The 15,143-nt window shown below is 57.1% G+C and overlaps 5 protein-coding genes across 5 annotated transcripts; 3 read left to right on the top strand and 2 right to left on the bottom strand.

Annotated features, from left to right (window-relative positions):
* Window positions 1-163: 163 nt before the first annotated feature.
* Window positions 164-2,222, bottom strand: MKK02DRAFT_37370 (cryptococcal mannosyltransferase 1-domain-containing protein; the record flags this gene model as incomplete). Its single annotated transcript, XM_053089633.1, has 10 exons — window positions 164-239; window positions 291-351; window positions 420-612; window positions 660-685; window positions 738-773; window positions 831-959; window positions 1,011-1,143; window positions 1,252-2,049; window positions 2,093-2,110; window positions 2,157-2,222. 10 exons carry the CDS (start codon window positions 2,220-2,222, stop codon window positions 164-166), a joined length of 1,536 nt encoding a protein of 511 aa, XP_052946833.1.
* A 430-nt stretch (window positions 2,223-2,652) lies between these two features.
* On the bottom strand, window positions 2,653-4,225 carry MKK02DRAFT_34101 (putative recombinase; the record flags this gene model as incomplete). The annotated part of the gene is made up of 10 exons (XM_053088851.1): window positions 2,653-2,695; window positions 2,756-2,884; window positions 2,948-3,033; window positions 3,082-3,211; window positions 3,260-3,468; window positions 3,518-3,573; window positions 3,635-3,670; window positions 3,721-3,831; window positions 3,928-4,072; window positions 4,145-4,225. The coding sequence occupies 10 exons, from the start codon at window positions 4,223-4,225 to the stop codon at window positions 2,653-2,655; spliced, it is 1,026 nt and encodes a 341-aa protein (XP_052946832.1).
* Window positions 4,226-4,543: 318 nt separating this feature from the next.
* On the top strand, window positions 4,544-7,151 carry MKK02DRAFT_27007 (P-loop containing nucleoside triphosphate hydrolase protein; the record flags this gene model as incomplete). The annotated part of the gene is made up of 8 exons (XM_053087291.1): window positions 4,544-4,993; window positions 5,041-5,142; window positions 5,199-5,316; window positions 5,362-5,500; window positions 5,552-5,720; window positions 5,787-6,287; window positions 6,333-6,452; window positions 6,498-7,151. 8 exons carry the CDS (start codon window positions 4,544-4,546, stop codon window positions 7,149-7,151), a joined length of 2,253 nt encoding a protein of 750 aa, XP_052946831.1.
* Window positions 7,152-7,712: 561 nt separating this feature from the next.
* Window positions 7,713-10,567, top strand: MKK02DRAFT_37367 (WD40-repeat-containing domain protein; the record flags this gene model as incomplete). Its single annotated transcript, XM_053089632.1, has 8 exons — window positions 7,713-7,738; window positions 7,821-8,010; window positions 8,071-8,254; window positions 8,306-8,411; window positions 8,462-8,565; window positions 8,611-8,707; window positions 8,760-9,851; window positions 9,907-10,567. The coding sequence occupies 8 exons, from the start codon at window positions 7,713-7,715 to the stop codon at window positions 10,565-10,567; spliced, it is 2,460 nt and encodes an 819-aa protein (XP_052946830.1).
* Window positions 10,568-10,895: 328 nt separating this feature from the next.
* On the top strand, window positions 10,896-15,060 carry MKK02DRAFT_45762 (Pol II transcription elongation factor; the record flags this gene model as incomplete). The annotated part of the gene is made up of 13 exons (XM_053093601.1): window positions 10,896-10,997; window positions 11,051-11,072; window positions 11,126-11,136; window positions 11,187-11,328; window positions 11,383-11,405; window positions 11,460-11,556; window positions 11,608-11,849; window positions 11,898-12,893; window positions 12,938-13,035; window positions 13,082-13,274; window positions 13,322-13,704; window positions 13,757-14,306; window positions 14,359-15,060. 13 exons carry the CDS (start codon window positions 10,896-10,898, stop codon window positions 15,058-15,060), a joined length of 3,561 nt encoding a protein of 1,186 aa, XP_052946829.1.
* Window positions 15,061-15,143: the final 83 nt, after the last annotated feature.

Here is a 15,143-nt window from a genome sequence, read left to right as displayed (position 1 = left end):
ATGACTGTCCATTGACGTCAAAGCATTCAAGAGTGAGCGTGTGAGTCTATCGCGTCACTGTCCTCCATAGTCCTTCCGTCGTGCTGGCGCCGGCACAAGACGTCAGCGAAGTATCTCAGATACCCCCAATGCCAGTCAGACGGCAAACCGATACCCAATTCATCTAATACCCAGGGAGATTCCTGAAATGCTTGACTGTCACAGCTGCCGGGTCGAAATTCATCGACGGCATCTTTTCCCTACGGTCATCAGCTTATGACGTTCCCCTTGCTCAAGACGAGAAGACATACCAAACAGGATCGACATCTGGTCCGTCCAAATCTCCAGCACCGTCCCAACCCCAACACCACACTGCAAGGTCAGCTGCTAATCTTCCGACATTCCTGCTGCTATGTACAGAGAGTTGGAGAGAAGCTTACCGTGCTCTGGTCCAGCCTTGAAGTCCATCTCGTTGAACTCCGCCTCGACGAACAGTCTATCGTGCGGGCCGAACCAAGATCGATCTTGCGGGTCGGAATGAGGATCGTCGGGGAGACCGCCGATACGCTTGTACCCTCGGATAGCGGTCAAGTTCCGTCGTTCGGGATGGATGATATCGTAGACCTTCTTGTCCTGTGTTGTCAGCTTGAAGACTCGACACAAGATTTTGTGAAGCGCACGTAGGCTAGCTTGACTCGGGGCACCACTGCTCATATTAGCGGACGCTCGACGTCCATCATTCATCTGAGACGACGTACTGATGATCCGTCCCCAACCTTGATGCCAGAAGTCATCTGAGGAGTCAGCTCATGCCCACGTCAGAGGACCTCACAGCTGAGAAGAGGACGTACTGCAGATCAAACTACATTCACTCGCAGAGCACTCTCCGTCGGGTAATCTGGCCATCCGGAACTTGACGGGTTTGGGGGCATAGAACGGTGCAGGGTCCAGGACGGCGATTCCATTCCAGCAGGATTGGACTGATGAGTCAGCAATACTCCAGAAGAAGGTGAAGGGGGAGGATGACATACCTTGGACAGGCAGATGTTGCTGGAAACGATGATTTGATTCGGTATGATGGAAGACCTGCTCGAAGGGGGCGTTCTCGAGAGCGGTACCGTTGATATCCCGAGCAACCCAGTTATCGTAGAAGACCGGTGCTCCCTATAGAGTCAGCTCTGTATGTAGCGCAAGAGGTGTTCCGACTCAGGCAGAACTTTATTCCCCCCTCCCCGTCACTTGCGCTTGTAGCCGTGATAAAGAATCACTCACAATATCGTCGTGGTACATGTAGTCCGCCGCACATGTAATCCCCGCATTCTGCCGCCTACTTTGCCAAATCAACTCCAGCAGATCATCCACGCAGGGCAAGATATCGTTCATAAAGATGATCGTATCAAACACCTCTCCCTCCGCGTCCCGCAGCTCATGCAGCGGCGTCATGGCCGCATTCCGGACCTCCGCAAGGTACTCGATACGGTGGTTGAATTGACCCCTCGTCCGCATAGACGTCCGGATGATGACTCTGAGCCCGACCGTCCGCGCAAGGGCGTCAAAGATCTTGAGCAGGGACTTTGTCTGGTCGTTCGATCCGTTCTCGTATATCGACACAAAGACGTTGTGGTATCCGAGCACCGCTGCTGTCCGGAAGAGCGTAGCGAAGATGTCTGGAATGACGTCGAACGAGTTGTAGAGGTTGATGGCGAAGAAGTATTTATGTTCCGATGAATGCGAGAGATCCCGCTTGATCGATTCCCGCCGCGTGGGGGCTGCGAGTGTCTTTTGACGCGCATCTGATCCACCCCATAGTGACCCCAGCCAGCCGGACGAGACCCAGCTGGTCCTGTGCCCTACCAACGCTTCGTACCGCCTCCCCGCTTGCTCCTTGTACAGCGGCTGCAGATGCCGCGTACATTCCCGCGTATGGTGTGGTGTCAGACTTCCGAGGAGCTGAAGGATGTGGAGGCGTTGGGATATGGAGGGGAGGGTCACCTGCGCACGATGCTGTCGTGATGTACCTGTATGAGGGCGGACTTTTGCGCCTGATCCGCGCCATGATTCTTGGCGTGACTGCTGGATTAGCTGGAGGACACAAGCTGCGGAGACTACTCACATCGCCCCGTCGTAATAACTGTCAAGTCAGCCTAGTGCCATTCCTCCTGCAAGGACCAACTCACACTAGCTACAAGCAGTCCGACCAATATCCCCACGAGCAGACTTCCCGCCGATGGTAATCTCCGCATTACCGACATGCTGAAATATTGCCACGCCTATGATTGTCGCGATTCGAAGCTGTCCTAGGTTGATGTACACAGCAGGAGCGCAGACCACTGTCTCGAGGACGCGCTTTGTGGGCGGGATAGAGCAGTATTAGGGTAGATATAGTACGACGCTGGCTGGCACTGGCAGGGACATTTTGCTATCTCTTGTGCCGCAACGCGTCCGAGCCCCGTGCCTGGCGATACAGAAGCGAAAAATGCCACATCACCGATCCTCATTCCTCAGCTGAAGGTGACTCCCCTCTCAGCGATCTTATAATGCAAAAGTCTTGAGGGATGCATGGCTACACTACAACCAGGACAAGCGAGGATCATCTACACAAGGAGAAGCCGGAAGCGGAAGAAAAGGAAGAATCGTCGTTACAGACTCGAAACACACGGCACGAAGTCCAGCCTAGTCGACCTTCAATTCTTCGGGCTCGCCGATACCGTTCGCACTGACAGGTCAGCCTCAAGCTCGCTGCAAAATGCCGGAGCCGGTGAGGGATAAGACGTACTTGATAGCAAAGATGGCTTCGGCCTCCGGGAGACAAGGGCTATCGACGATCTTGCACACCCGTGATGCACCTCGTCCTTTCCGTAGAGATAGCCGTGTAGTAGAGGCGTGCGCCATGATGTTACCCCCACTGCTCTGTCAGCTCACATCCCACCCAAGTAGCTAATGATTCTTGATGGGAATATGTGCTCACATTGGCTTCTTTGCGTCCGCTCCGGCGAATTGCCCTCCGTCGACCTGCGCTACTACCTGGTTCGTGACGACGACAGCGACACCAAACTGCGTTGTCAGCACTGGATAAGGCTCACAAGGTCGACGAGAACTCACCTCATCCGCAAGACGCATCAACGTCCTCAGGAACTTGGCCAAATGTGTTTGCCGGGCAGAAAGTTCCCCTCGTCCTGAGAAGTCCGTTCGGTACAAGCTGGTACACGAGTCGACAATGAGTAGGGCGAACCTGGAATATCAGCTCGGACCGGACACCCGTCAGCAGTTCTCAGCTCACCGTGACTCCGCCATCATAGCACTAGCCTGCACCAGCAGTTGAAGCTGATGATCGGCGTTATAAGCCCTAGCATAGGCAATGTTATCTAGGACTTCCTCCCCATTCAGGCCGTATCGCTCTGCAACCGCGAGCATTCGGACCGGACGGAAGGTACCTTCCGTGTCGATGTAGAGACACTTGCCCTCTCCGCCGCCCATGGACACTGGGAGCTGTATTGTCAGTTCAGCACAGATCATGTAAAAGTGCGGTCCAGCTCACTTGACATGTCACAGCCAAAGTGTGGCAGATCTGCGATTTACCAGTCCGGAACTCGCCTGCGTCGTCAGCTATACCACATCAAGGAGACCACGCGAAGATACGGGACAACAGACGCACCGAAAAGTTCAGTGATAGCGCCAGTCTCGATACCGCCTAAATGGATCAGCTGTACCTCGGTGATTTGGTTCGATGGATCAGCTCACCTCCAAGAATGGTATCCAGTCCTTTCGACCCGGTCGATATATGTACCAGCTCTGACCTCCTCGAGTGTATCTCCGTCGCCGTTGTGAAGCCCATCGGTACGAGCTTGCATGCTGGTCCAGTCAGCTTTTCCGTTTGGGTGGCAAATGACCCAAATGAGTCGCTTTGATTCTACCTGGCCTGGCCTCGGCAGGGAAGGGCAGACGTACCCTCAGCTAATATCTTATCCGCCTTAGCCTCGCTGATCCCCTTGATGATGCACAGCTGCTTCTTTGGCGTGAACGCTACAGCTTCCACGGTGTGATATCCGGCCTCCGAGAGCTTCTTGGTGTCTGCTGCCGAGATACCTCCTTCCTGTAGGTGTCAGCTCTGGAGCACATTCACCTGCTCCAGGCAACGGTCTCGCTAGCTGATTACAACACCTACCTGAAGCTTATCGACGAGCATCGGCGCCATGACCTCGAATGCCTCATCGCCGCCCTCAAACGGATCTTCTTCCTGGGCCATGCTTGCTCGAGGTAAAGGGGGGATCGGATGTGAGTGCGGCTGTTCTGTCAAAGATGACGCTGTGACGAAGCGATATAGGAGGTTGACCTAGAGAGCGACGAAGGAAAGATGATGGATGATGCAACGGAGAGGTGAGGTGGACAAATCGAAAACAAGACGCGTCGCGCGTACCTGATTAATGATTTCATCCCAATCAGGTAATTCCGACCTCATTCCGGCAGATTACGTATTCTGGCGGAGAGGTGGAGGATCTTCGAGATTTTTGGCGGCAAGAGGGTGTTCGTCCATCTTGCTCACACCTTGTCAACAACAGCTAAGATGAACGGCCCGTCATCGCTCAATCAGTCCATCACAGCTGGATGGGCCGTCACGCCTGTTGCTTCCTCATCTACCAGTACCGCATCCGCAGCGAACGGATCAGCCAATCTGACAGCAAAGAAGCGTCTTCGCCGGACCAACCTCAACAATGCCTCTACCGACCCACAAGGGAGTGGTAGCAATGCCGACCCAGACCGCCCACCCACGCCTCGGCGAAAGAAACCAAAGTCAGACCGGGGAGCTGTACCTTCGAAGTACGCCCCACCGGACCTCAAATTGTCGTCTTTAGGCGGACTGCGGGCGCAGATCACGCAGTTGATGGAGATTGTGGTGTTGCCTCTGTTACATCCGGAGATCTATCAGCACACGGGTGTTCCGAGGCCGAGAGGAGTACTACTCCATGGTGTGCCAGGAGGGGGAAAGACGCAGCTGGTCAAGTGCTTAGCTGGAGTAGGTCCAATTCATCGCCAATCCTATAGGCTCGAACTCACCAGCAGGAACTCGGCTTCCCCTTCTTGAGCATAAGTGCTCCCAGCATAGTCAGCGGGATGAGCGGGGAGAGCGAGAAGACATTGAGAGATACCTTTGACGAGGCCAAGGTGAGCTTTCTACCCAATCTTCATCTCGTGGCGTGCCTACAGCTAACTTGGCGCAGAAGCTTGCGCCATGTCTGCTCTTCCTCGATGAGGTCGACGCCATCACACCGAAGCGGGAGACAGCGCAACGAGAGATGGAGAGGAGAATAGTCGCGCAACTCTTGACTTGCATGGATGGTGAGCTAAGCGATGCCCGCTTGTTAGAGCCAAGCTGACATCCAGATCTTGCATCGTCAGATGAACCGGTCGTCGTCATTGGAGCTACAAACCGACCAGACTCACTTGATCCGGCGTTGCGGCGAGCCGGAAGGTTCGACCACGAAATAGAGATGGGCGTGCCGAGCGTAGAGGGGCGGGAAGAGTGAGCTCACTCCGCGCCATTCTTGCACTGAAGACACAAGCTGAGTTTCAGAATCATCCGGGTCCTATGCGGGAACCTGCATCTATCCGAAGAGATTGACTTCCGGTGGCTTGCCAAATCGACGCCTGGCTATGTCGGCGCGGATCTCACCTCCCTCGTCACCGAAGCAGGAGTGATCGCCGTCAAGCGGATCTTTGAGGAAATAGGGGAAGGCAGACTCGTCCTCCCCTCAACGCCTACAGACGGCGTCGAAGCTATGATTCTGGATGAGGTCGACCCATCTCAGCCCTCGACAGCCGAACCTACCGCCCCTCCCACTCCTAATGCCAACACCACCGACGCAGCCCCTTCCATCCCCCTCGACCTAGACCAACCGTTCATGACCCTCCCCCTCGACATCCGCTCCACACCAATAGCCAAATTCCTCATATCCCATCCCGGTCCTCTCGATCCATCGCAGCTCGCTTCGCTCTCGCTCAAGTCTGACGACTTTACGCAGGCGCTCAAGATCGTTCAGCCCTCGGCTAAGCGGGAAGGTTTCGCCACCATTCCGGATGTATCATGGGCGGATATTGGGGCGCTCGAGACGATCCGGGACGAGCTGCACATGGCTATCGTCCAGCCTATACGGCATCCTGAGCTGTTCTCGGTGGTGGGTATCGATGCGCCAAGCGGAGTGTTACTTTGGGGTCCGCCAGGATGCGGAAAGACGTTGCTGGCCAAGGCGGTCGCGAATGAGAGTAGGGCGAACTTCATCTCGGTCAAGGGACCGGAGCTTTTGAATAAGGTCAGTGGAATCGAGGGTTCTGTAAACCGCAAGCTGATATAGCAGTACGTCGGAGAGAGTGAGAAGGCGGTCCGTCAGGTCTTTGCTCGTGCTCGAGCTTCATCCCCCTGCGTGATCTTTTTCGATGAGCTGGATGCGCTCGTACCGCGAAGGGATGACTCTATGGTGAGCTAGCCGTACCTCGAGGTCCGCACTTCAGCTGACTCTTAGTCCGAATCTTCTGCACGTGTCGTCAACACCCTCCTGACCGAGCTGGACGGCCTCGACGCTCGCAAGGCCGTCTATGTGATTGGAGCCACCAACCGACCTGACATGATCGACCCTGCCATGGTCCGTCCCGGCCGACTCGACAAGCTTCTCTACGTCGACCTGCCCAGCGCTAGCGAGCGTTGGGAGATCCTCAAAACCCATACTAAGCGCACGCCCATCCCCACGGAATGTATGGACGACATCAAGCTCATTGTCGAGAGCTCGGATTGCGACGGGTTCAGCGGTGCGGACATCGCCGCGCTCGTCCGCGAGGCTGCTACGTCTGCTCTGCGGGGCGCGCTCGAGGCGGTCGGGGCGTTCGAGAAGGAGATGGCGTCCCTGAAGCGGGGTGAGGGAGCAGGTGATGGGGCCGAGCACCTCGCAGAGAGGAAGGAGGTCCGGGTGCGCACGGAGCACTTTGCATTGGCGGCGAAGAAGACGCTGCCGAGTGTGAGCAAGGAGCAGAGGGGGCGGTATGAGCGTATGCGGGACAAGTACGCGGGACTGCCGACGAGACGGAGGGGGAGGGAGAAGGAGGAGATTGGGAGTGGGGAGCAGCAGAGTGCAGGGGACAAGGAAGGAGCGAAGGAGAAGGATGGAGGGATGTTAGCTTGATCTGATGTATCGCATCTCGAGGTCTCATGACTGTTACTGGTGCTCAGGCCCTGCTTCTTCGCAGCTTGAGGGTCCTGGCGATGGCAGAGAAGCTACCCTACATCGCCCGAGCATATGGGCAGAGCGGGGAACCCCGTTTCTTTAGCCGGATCCGCGTTCCTGGATTTCTAGCCCAGAAGAGGGGGTGTCATGACAGCTATGACTCGTTGTGTCTCATCATCTTTCTACTCTACTTGATCATCCGGCCTTTTGATCATATCGGCCACTGATTGCGCTGATCCACTGCGCATCGCATAGCTAGCGCGGATCACGCCCGAACGACCCCTCGACGCGGTCTTACATTCCTCGTACCCCTCGACCTGCCTTGATCCCTCGACATCGATCATTGCCCGCCTCAGCTTCCTTTCACGGTGGACATCAACGCCTGCCCCCTCGCCCTAGCCGATATCGCGACAGCGGAGTTCGGAGCGGTACAGGTCTTACATAGGCAGCAGCCTATCCAGGCCTACATATCGCCTTAAAGACGCTCTTTGAAGGCTTACTCCAAGTGAAGACAGCGTGATGAGGCCCAAGGTACTCGAGATAGCGTACGTCTACTTCCTGCTATGTCTGAGCGGACTCTCAGGCAATACATACGCATGCTCCGGAGGACGAAGCTGACGTGCTCAGCTGGCACGAGACCCAAGCGGTCTACTCGTGCGACTTCCAGCCGCTCCCGCCCGCGCAATTGAAGCGCTTGCTTCCTATAGGGCACGATGACGAAGACGGGAAAGACAAGGAGAGGGAGCGCGAGCGGGCGGTCATAGCGGGCGGAAGAAGCTACCGGATGGCTACAGCTGGAGGGGATTCGAAAGTCCGGGTAAGCCCTCTTTCTCTACGGACGGCCGCTTGCAGCCTTCGCACTTGCTGACGCTCTCAGCTGTGGATGATCCACCCAAATATTCCTCTCGCGAACCTCTCGGCGCACGTTGCTGCGACGGGACAAGACATTGCGCCTCATCCACCACGGGCCGAGTACTTGACCACGCTCAGCAAGCATACTGCCGCTGTGAACGTTGCGCGGTTTAGTCCGAATGGGCAGACATTGGCTTCAGCCGGTGATGGTGAGCTGCTCATCGCACGACCTCAATCACGGAGCCAACTGACATGCTCAGATGGGAACGTCATCCTCTGGGTGCCATCAGACAAGCCTGTGACCAACTTTGGGGAGACGAGCGAGGAGGTCGACAAGGAGAATTGGAGATTGCAGAAGATGCTCCAGTGAGCTTATCGGTACCGAGACCTGGTGGGCGACGAGCTGACAGTGGAAGGGTGACAACGAAGCACGTCTACGACTTGGCATGGAGTCCCGACGGGGAGTTCTTCATCGCTGGTAGTACCGATAATACCGCTACAATCTGGAAAGCTTCAACAGGTCAGCTCCTATACACGCGGAAGCGACGAACCAGCTGACGTCCAGGCGAATGCGTCTTTGCGCTTCGGGAGCACTCGCACAATGTACAGGGGGTGTCGTGGGACCCTCTGAATGAGTACATCGCGACTCAGAGCTCGGATCGGTGAGCTGAGATTCCTGTGTCTGCTCTGTACTGGACCAAGCTGACTCATCAGATCCGTTCACGTCAACACCTTCCTCTTCAGGAATGGCTTGCCGGATGTACATCCCGTTTCCCGCGCCAGTCGGATGGAGTTGCGCCAGTCTCGTACACCCTCTATGCCATCCTCATCTCGCCCATCCATGGTCCGAAGGGGATCAGCCACTTCGGATGCCGGCTCAGCAATCACCTCGGCCTCGGAGTTGCCAGACCTTTTCCCTGGCCTCCCACCAGTCCCTCATTCGGCCAGCGCTACGCCTATCACTCCTTCCGCATCGGTCCCTTCCACACCTCTGCCCGGAGCGGCCATGAACCCTCCTCATTCAACTACGAAACCCGGGTCCCGCCGTTCTTCCTTCTCCGGCAGTCAAGCGGCTGGCTCTCCTGCCCTCAGCGCAGCCGCCTTTCCCGGTCGAGGTCGGAGTCCAAGCCCCATGCCGCAGCTTCCGGCCATTCGGGCGCCGCCGCCGGCGATCATGCAAAAGTTGTACGGGGATGAAAGCGTTACTCGCTTCTTCCGTCGGCTGTCGTTCTCCCCGGACGGAAGTCTGCTCATGACCCCGGCAGGGCAGATCGAGGACCAGCTATTCAAGGGATCGCCCATGCTCGGTCCCCGCTCCATGTCGCAGGACGGCTCCGAACCTCCTGTACCCGCAGGCGGACTCACCCGGCCCAAAAACATCGATGCCGGCCGACCTACCGTTTTCATCTACTCGCGAGCCAATCTTGCTCGTGCCCCAATAGCCCACCTACCCGGACACAAGACCGCCAGTGTCGCCATCCGCTTCTCGCCCATCTTTTACGATCTTCGGAGTCACGCGAGCAACGCCGAGCCAAAACACGTCATGCTCGACCGAGAGGAGAAGGGACCGGTACATGTCTCGTTGACCATGCCGCCCCCTCCACCGCCGCCAAAGGAGAAGGACGGGAAGAAGGAGGATGAGAAGGAAAAGAAGGAGGGTGCGCTGGGGAGTGTGTTCGCACTCCCGTATCGCCTGATATATGCGGTGGCATGCCAGGACAGCGTATTGCTGTATGATACGCAACAGGCCGGGCCTATTGCGATCTTCAGGGGGCTGCACTATGCGGGATTCACAGATATCGCTTGGTGAGTTGTTATGATCCTGCAATCTTTTATTGGGATTCGAAGCTGATCCATCTAGGTCACCAGACGGCCAGACTCTCATGCTGGCCTCATCGGACGGGTACTGCTCCATAGTCGTTTTCGACCTCGCCGAGCTCGGAACAGTCCACCCTACCCAGCAACATCACCGTCAACTCGCCGCTATCGCACAAAACCACGCCTCACATCCAGTGCCTGCCCCATTGCACCACCACTCCTCATCCCTCTCCAACTCGGGCGGCCAACGCGACTCGTTCGGCGGCGCGTCTGTACCCCACTCACCTGCGGCCTCGATGATGCGCCAGTCACCCGCGCCGACCCGGTCAGAACGGGAAGGGTCTACCAGCTCGAGCGTCCTCGGTCTGGGACCCTCGCAGTCGCTCAACCTTCCACTCTTTGTGCCTCCGCCATCAGCAAGCTCAAGTACGGACCGGACGGACCACGTCATCTCTACGCCGAGCGAGGAGGTGGATGCGTACAGCTGGCGCACAGGTCGAGGGGGACGAAGCGGGAGTGAAAGCAGTGCCAGTGCGAGTGTGAGCACGATGGCCGGAGCGGCGGGACGTTTGCCCTCGGGCGGAGAGCAGTACGAGAAGCGGCCGAGCAGCGCGCAAGGGGGACAAGGGGACGGTGCCGCTGAAGAGCAACCAAAGAAGAAGAGACGAGTCGTTTTGACGCATTTGGGGTCGGAGGATAGTTGAGGCGGTATTGGGTTGGCGCAGTGGGGTTCTTTCGTTTGTGAAGCTTGGATTTGATTGAGCCATACATGTATATATCATCATTCGACTATCATGTCGTGGCGGCAGAGCCAATGACCTTTCACGGCAAGCATCAACACAGCATAGCCACAGGCACCTCGGCGCCACTGACCTGAATTTTCTGTGCCGTCATTTCCCTATTTTTCTCCCAAATGTCTCACCGGCCGTCCTCTCCGTGTGTCCACAGCCAACAGCAACCATACCTTGCTCAAGGACATCTCTATCTTCTTCGTTCATACTTCATCTTTCATATCCCCCTTCTCAAACAGCCATGTCTGACGACGAAGCGGGAAACTCGTCACCTGTTCGAGCTCGGAGCGAAAGTCCGGCGGGGACGGCCGAGCAGCAGCGGGAGAAGGCTGGACGGAAAAGGGTGAGCTTCCGAAGACTAGCATTATAAGGCGGACATGAAGCTCATTTGTTCAGCCGAGGGTAGCGGATCCTGATGGTATGTCCGTACTAATGAGCTTGCGACGAGACTAAGCTGACCCGTCTGCGCAGAGGATGACGATGTGAGCTATTTCCGCCGAGTCATTGTCGGAGCAAGCTGACTTGTTTGCAGATGGGAGACGATACCGCGAATGGCTCTGGAGCAGGGAACGGGAAGGGGAGAGCAGATGATGAGGATGGAGAAGGAGACGATGATGAAGAAGAGGAGGATGACGAGGAGGACGATGAAGAGGATGATGAGGAAGGCGGGGATGGTGAGTAGTCTTGGTCTAAGGACGGCTGCCAATGAGCCAACGCTGACGACTTAGGTGGCAAACGGAAAGCAAAGAAGGTGCGCTAGATGTTGGAGTTTAGCGACGGTTAAAGCAGGAAGCTGATCGATTAGCGGAAGCGGAGACCCAAGAAGTTCAGGTTCTTGGATGTTGAAGCGGAGGTAGACGACGAGGATGACGAGGACGAAGAAGCGGACGACTTTGCCGATGGTGAGCTGGCTTTTTCGTAGTGGGCATCGACAAGAAGCTCACGACTATCAGTCGCCGAATTCATCGAAGAAGCGCCAGAAGAAGCATCCGGGCGAGACGATGTCGCCCACCGACGGCTAGACCGAAGTCGAGGCGAGGCGCAGATGGAGAGTGTAGAGGAGACGGTCGCGCGTTTGAAGCAGCGGTACGGGCGGGGCCAGGCGGCCAAATATGACCCGGATAGCGATCAAGTGCCGCAGCGGCTGTTGATGCCCGGGAACGGGGATCCCAACTTGTTCCAGGTCCGAGTCAAGGTATGTACAGCCGTTTCCCTGTTAGGACTGGAGATACTGACGTTACAGGCTGGAGAGGAGCAGAACCTTATTACCAAGATCTTCCGCAAGGTCTTCTCAAACCAAAATTCGGCCAACCCCTTCGAAATCTATTCTGCCTTTTACCGAAACTCCCTCCCTGGCATGCTTTTCGTCGAAGCGCGCGGAGCCGCCCCTGTCCTTGCGGTCCTCACGGGTCTCGTCGGCGTGTTCCTGTCGACACCACCGAAACTCGTCCCGATTGAGGAAATGGCGCCCCTCCTCAAGATCAAGAAGAAGGACGAGAATATCCAGCCGGGAATGTGGGTTCGGATGAAGCGGGGAAAGTACGCTGGGGATCTCGCGCAGGTCATCGATGTGGACCAGATCACGAACGGTGTCGCTGGTCTCAAGTTTATCCCTCGGATCGACCTCACTCCACGGGAGAAACGGTCGAGGGACAAGGGGTCGAACGGAAAGGCGCTTGGCGGAAACGTTCGGCCGCCATCCCGGCTCTTTGCCTACGAGGATGTCCGGAAGATCTACGGCAGAGGGGCTATCCGGCAGACCGCTACCAGCACCTACGTTTGGGATGGGGATGAGTATGTCGATGGCTTCTGCCTGAAAGACCTCAAACTCAACCTCATCTCGGCCGAGGGGGTCAAGCCGACGCTCGAGGAGGTCTCACGCTTCACTGGCGACGAGGGAGAGACGAGCAGGATCGACCTCTCGGCCATCGCGGATGCGAACCGGGATATCGGCGCGTCGGGTCTCTTCCCTGGCGACAAGGTCGAGGTGTACGAGGGGGAGCAGAGTGGGCTGTATGGACCGGTCGTCACGGTCACGATTGACGTGATTGCCATCAAGGCGATGAATGGGGATGTGAGGGGCCAGATCATTGAGGTGCCGAGTAGGAGTGTGCGGAAGCGGTTCGAGCTGGGAGAGCACGTCAAGGTGTTGAATGGGCCGAATAGGGACGCGAGCGGGATGGTGGTGGATGTCAAGGGGGATGTAGTCACTTTGATGTCGGATCAGGGAGAACAGGAGGTGAGTCAGCTGATCGCGTTGCTTGGCTGGACCTGATATGGCAGATCAAAGCATTCTCGAAGGATGTTCGGAAGGCGGCAGATATTGCTGGTGGTTCGCAAGCCAAGGGAGCTTTCGATTTGCACGACATGGTGATGCTTGAGTGAGTTACAAGCCCCGCAGAGGTGGATAGAAAACTAACTCTCCAGCTCGGCGACCGCAGCTGTGGTCATCAAGGTCGAAGGCGCAATGCTTCGGATAATGGATCAGAACGGCGCTGTCCGAGTGGTCACTCCGCATGAGGTCACAGCTCGTCGGGACAACAAGAACTTTGCGGTCGCTCAGGATAGTAACGGGAATGACATGAAGGTCGGGGACGCCATGAAGGAGGTCGGAGGCGAGGTGAGCTTAAGGGTTTTAACTCGATCGCCTACAAGCTGATACTGTAGAACCGCTCTGGCGAAGTCCTCAACATCTTCCGCTCAATCTTTGTCTTCCTCTTCTCCCGCGAGATCCTCGACAACTTTGGTGTCTTTGTCGCTCGCGCCCAACTCCTCATCTCCGTCACGCCCAAAGCGGCCGCCAACGATCTATCAAAGCTCAACCCCATGTTGCAGAGTCAGCTCCCTTACGGCGGTGCCTCGCTTATGGCTCCTCCGACGACCATGCCCAATAAAAATCGGCTGATCAATACTCCGGTTGTCATTGTCAAGGGCACCCAGAAGGGGTTGATGGGTATCATCAAGGATGTACAGGGGGAGAAGGCTAGAGTGGAAATGGCTAGCAATAATAAGGTGTTGACTATCGATCTGACGTCGCTGAAGCGGAAAGAGTAAGCTCGCCGGTATCCAGATTGGTGTCCAGCGATAGCTGATCATTTGCAGCACCAGGACAGGCACTACCTACCCTCTCGACTCGGCCGCTGCTGGCTCGTTTGGCGCACCACGACCCGGCGGTGGGAACTACGATATCAACCCGTACGGCCAGATGGCCCCGCCGAACGGTGGAGCGACCCCTGCTCCGAACTACGGTGGACGTACGCCGGGCGGTGCCGCTCGTTTTGGTCAGACACCCAATCCATACGCAGCTGGTGCTGGCGGGTTCGGTGGAGGCAAGACGCCCAACCCGTACGCTGCTGGAGCAGGTGGTCGGACGCCAGCACCTGGCTGGGGCGCAGGCGGAGGCAAGACGCCAGGATGGGCTGGAGCGGGTGGAAAGACGCCTGCGCCTGGAGCAGGAGGGTATGGCGGTGGTGGAGGAAAGACACCTGCGCCAAACTATGGTGGTGATGGTGGTCGAACACCAGCTTGGGCAGGTGCGGGTGGAGGTGGAGGAAAGACACCCAATCCCTATGCCTTAGGATCGGGGTCGGGAGCTGGGGGTCGGACGCCTGCTCCGGGCGGTAGTATGTACCAGGACCCGGGCACGTCGAGGGTGAGTTGTCTAGAGACTGTATCCCTCCAGAACTGGAAGCTGACATTTGCAGTATGGTAATGGTGGTCTATCGGCCCCTACCCCGTATACCGCTCCACCTACTCAGGCGGCCGTAGCTGCCCAGACCCCCGCGACTACTCAATATTCCGCGCCTACGCCATATGGCGCCCCGACTCCATACGCCGCTCCTACACCCTACTCCGCGCCTACTCCCGGTGTTGGCCTTACCGCGCCCACCCCCGGCGCTGGTGCAGGACCCTCTCACAACGGCGCACCAACCCCATACGGCGCTCCGACTCCCTACAACGCACCTTCCACCTCCAATCAGCCTGCCGCCCCCCAAGCTTCAGATCTCCCATGGGACTGGGCTCTCGACTTCCGAAACGTCCGCGTCGAGGTCGGACCATCCACAAAAGCCGGGACCCGCAATCCCCTCCACTTTCAGCGCGGCGCTCTCGACCGCCAGATATTCGGGTACGCCGATATCGCCGAGGGCGAGAGTCCGCACTGTATCCTCCTGTCGGACCCGACAGTCACGGCGGATATCCCGGCCGAGTACCTGCGGCCTGTCCAGCCCACGGCGCCCGGCCAGGCGATTATCGTCATTAATGGTCCGGATGGGATCAAGGGGCAGCAGCGGACCACCGAGTATCTGAATGAGGATCAGTGGATGATGGTGCCCGATCAAAGTGTTGGAGAGGTCGTGCCGATGATTGTGGGCGGTGGGGATTTGTGTAGGATATGGCAGAGCTAAAAGGTGGAGCAGCGGTGTCAAGCTTTTGTAGAGATCGATGCAGTCTTTTTGGTGTACCATGTGCACAGTACTGCATGTATTCA

This window comes from Dioszegia hungarica, assembly GCF_025882075.1.
Source record: "Dioszegia hungarica strain PDD-24b-2 chromosome Unknown MKK02contig_8, whole genome shotgun sequence".
Taxonomy (NCBI): domain Eukaryota; kingdom Fungi; phylum Basidiomycota; class Tremellomycetes; order Tremellales; family Bulleribasidiaceae; genus Dioszegia; species Dioszegia hungarica.
The sequence above is the reverse complement of the archived record's forward strand: the minus strand, read 5'-3'. Positions and strand labels throughout refer to the sequence as shown.